Here is a 3,885-nt window from a genome sequence, read left to right on the forward strand (position 1 = left end):
CCCCACACTACTAGCTCTCTTTTTCTTCCAATACTATTCTAGATGTTTCATTTAGTGTCTCCTTTCCATGTCTTTTAATCACTGATGCATTATGCCTCCACCGTTCTCCCACACCTTCAATTCCCAGATCAACCTCTCCCAGCACTCTTCACCTTAACTCTTTTCTTATCATTCTCCCTCCCTAACAATTTATATCACTTGATTGTCTTTTCCGCCTTCGTTTTCGTTTTCTTTTCTCTTTTCATCTTCCAATCAATACAAAGGAGCCTATGTTGGGGGCGCCACGTGGTCACCTGGGATATACTTTACAGTTCCTAACTTCCACCAGCCTTGATCTACTGTAAAGGAGGTAATCAATTTGTGTGAATCTACCACCACTCCTGTATGTTATCAAGTGCTCCCTTTTCTTTTTGAAGAACATGTTCGCTATTGTCAAATCAAAAACATGGCAAAGTGTACTATACCCTCTCCTTCTGGGTTTCTCTCCTCGATCCCATGTCCTTCACGCACAAGTTCAATTACATAATTTTCATTTCCGACATGTCCATTAAAATCTGCCCCCACTACAATCATCTCTTGCTCTTCCAGTTCTTGTGTTACCTCATTCATTTCGTTCCAAACACAGCTCTTTTCTTCCTCTGTGCAGGCCTCTTGTGGAGCATAAGCACTAATGATGTTCATTGTTTCCCCTCCATAACATATCTTCACTCTCTTAACGCGGTCATTCTTTCTTCTCACTTCTATCACTGCATTCTTCATTTCCCCTGACAGCACTACACCAACACCATTCCTACCCTGCTCATTGGCTCCACTACAGATTACCTTGTAGCTAACCGCCCCCCCCCCCCCTCTCAACTCTTTGGCTTTATTACCCTTCCATCGAGTTTCCTGCACCCACAAAACATCCACTCTCTTAATCCTCATCAACTTCGCCAAATCTCTTTCTCTTCCTGTCATAGACCCGATACTGAGCTGGCTTATTCTGATCACATTTAGAGCTCGCTTCTTTAGCTGCACCTGCTCATGATGCAGTAGCCCTCGCCTTGTCACAGAGTTAGGCTGATGTGTCCGTGCGTCATATACAGAATACGCCCTAGCACTATTCTCATCAATATCATACCTCATTTCTATATATAAATATAGAAGACTGTTGTTGGAGAAGTACATCGCAGGTGGGGTCCTTAAAATATATATATATATATATATATATATATATATATATATATATATATATATATATATATATATTATATATATATGTATATATATAATATACATATATATATATATATATATATATATATATATATATATTATATATATAATATATATATATATATATATATATATATATATATAAGGTGGAGAGGTAAAGGCATTGTCTCAGCGTAGTACATAATTTATTGCCGACGTTTCACATCACTTCGATGCATTATTTTTCAAGGCTGGGAATGATAAAAAAAATATACATACAAGACTCGTCACTGATAAAACACCGTATAATATTTAAAATTTAAAATTCAAATTTTAAATTTTAAAATTATACGGTGTTTTATCAGTGACGAGTCTTGTATGTTTATATTTTTTTATCATTCCCAGCCTTGAAAATGCATCGAAGTGATGTGAAACGTCGGCAATAAATTATGTACTACGCTGAGACATGCCTTTACCTCTCCACCTTGTGATATCTGTAGGATTTGAGCCTCCTTACTAGTCTTCTATATATATATTATATATGATATATATATATATATATATATATATAGTATATATATATATATATATATATATATATATATATATATATATATATATATATATATATATATATATATATAGAAGACTGTTGTAGGAGGAGGTACATCGCAGGTGGCCCTTAAAATAAATTTATTGCAACGTTTCAAAACACAAAAGTTTCATTTTCAAGCTGTAAAGACAGAAAACAATCAAATTAGCATTATAAGCGCTAAAATACAAATACAAGACATAATACTTTATAAATAACAAGATAAAAACTAGTTGTAGCAGAACCACCCATCAAGAGAGAAAGGACAGAAGTCAGGAGGAACAAACCATAAATGACCGGCAGCGGCTCACGTAAAGTAAAGAGTTGTAGAGGAACACTGCTTGTTCAATTGAGGAACAAGCTGTTTAATAAACAAGGACTCCAGAATTGTCAGTAGCTTGCCACTCGGTGCCTGTCCCAATATTTCAAAATCTTTGTATTGTATATTATATTTGCATTCATTGACGTGATGTCTGATGTTAGAAAATTCAGGGTTAGCAAGTTTGTTACCAGTTCTATAGCTAGCACCCTTATGGCAATCAATTCTGACCCTAAGTAACCTCTATGTGGATCCCACGTAGGACCCCAGATTACATCTAGGACAATTAAACTTGTACACAACACATGAGGTCATCAAAGGGGCAAGTTTATCCTTGAATTTTAACAAACTACCCAAACTAAGTGGATTTGTTGGGATGATTTAAATCTGATAGCTGGTATATAATCAAATATGAGTTTTCTTAGTGCATCGTAGAAATTTTTGTCATGGATTATAGATACATTTACATAAAATGGAAAATTAGGCACAGTAGGTAAGGAGACTTTTTGAATAAAATTTTTATTAAGAAGTTTAAAAACATAACTGTGAATAAGTGTAGTGGGAAAATAATTTATCAAGACAAGAACAGAGAGACACCCAACAATAAAATAAAAATTCTACACCTGATTAAGACAGTGACCCAGACTTATAAAATCTAACCCTTTTGCTTTTACTTACCCAAATACCTTGGCCAAATCCCTGATTAACATCTAACAAAAGACATCCCCCAAGGACACAGACATTTATGAAATCCCATGACTGAACTGTGACCAATCTTACATTGGATTTACAGGAAAATCACTTCCCCAGAGATTAATATAACATAAAACGGTCAGTTAGGTATGGACAACAGAACTCAGCTATTTTCAACTATATAAACGAACATAACCATAGAATAAACTGGAATTTGTCACATATAATTTATAGCAGCAACTGGTGGTGCAAGAGTCAGATTATGGAATCGGCCTTGATTAAACAGAGACAGGTAATGAATATCTCGAAGGGCGAATGGGATGCAGATGTCATTGATAAAGTTTTCATTCAACCAACACTTAAAAGATTATAGGAAGATCATCAGTGGGAGTGACCTAAATTGGCTTACCTATGGATGGATCTCATGGTATGAATACCCCTTTTCTGTAACCTTCTCATTTATCTACCTGAAGAAAGAGACAACAGTCTCTGAAAAATAGTATTTTCTCTCTATATTTTGGCATTTTTATGGGCTCTTTTTATTAGATGGAATTCTGTTGTATCAGAAAATTTTTACCAGTCAGATACATATATGTATACGTATATATATATATATATATATATATATTATATATATATATATATATATATATATATATATATAATATATACGTATACATATATGTATATGACTGGTAAAAATTTTTTTTTTTTTTTTATCCTTTCTGTGTTTTTGTATAGACTGATGATGGAGACAGTTACTCCGAAACCGGTAGTCATAACAAAATTAAGGATGTTTTACACTACAAGTGCTGGTTTTACGCTTTCCTATTATATATATATATATATTAATATACTTAATATTATTAATAATAGATATAGCATATATATACATAGATATTATATCTATTATATATATATATATATATATCGATATATCTGCATCTGCAACTGATCTATCCCTTGGAAAACGGAGTCTTCATAGAAAGAGTAAAACCAGCACTTGTACGTAAAACATCCTTAATTTTGTTATGACTACCGGTTTCGGAGTAACTGTCTCCATCATCAGGTCTATACAAAACACAGA

General features: G+C 33.6%; 1 protein-coding gene across 1 annotated transcript; it reads right to left on the reverse strand.

The window, feature by feature from the left end:
• Positions 1-432: 432 nt before the first annotated feature.
• Positions 433-1,125, reverse strand: LOC135203400 (craniofacial development protein 2-like). Its single transcript, XM_064233128.1, has one exon. It carries the CDS (start codon positions 1,123-1,125, stop codon positions 433-435), a length of 693 nt encoding a protein of 230 aa, XP_064089198.1.
• Positions 1,126-3,885: the final 2,760 nt, after the last annotated feature.

Source organism: Macrobrachium nipponense, chromosome 36 (assembly GCF_015104395.2).
Source record: "Macrobrachium nipponense isolate FS-2020 chromosome 36, ASM1510439v2, whole genome shotgun sequence".
Taxonomy (NCBI): Eukaryota; Metazoa; Arthropoda; class Malacostraca; order Decapoda; family Palaemonidae; genus Macrobrachium; species Macrobrachium nipponense.

Excerpts from the sequence above, each read along its gene's own strand:
- LOC135203400 (XM_064233128.1), bottom strand. The coding sequence starts at position 1,125 with ATGAGGTATGATATTGATGAGAATAGTGCTAGGGCGTATTCTGTATAT.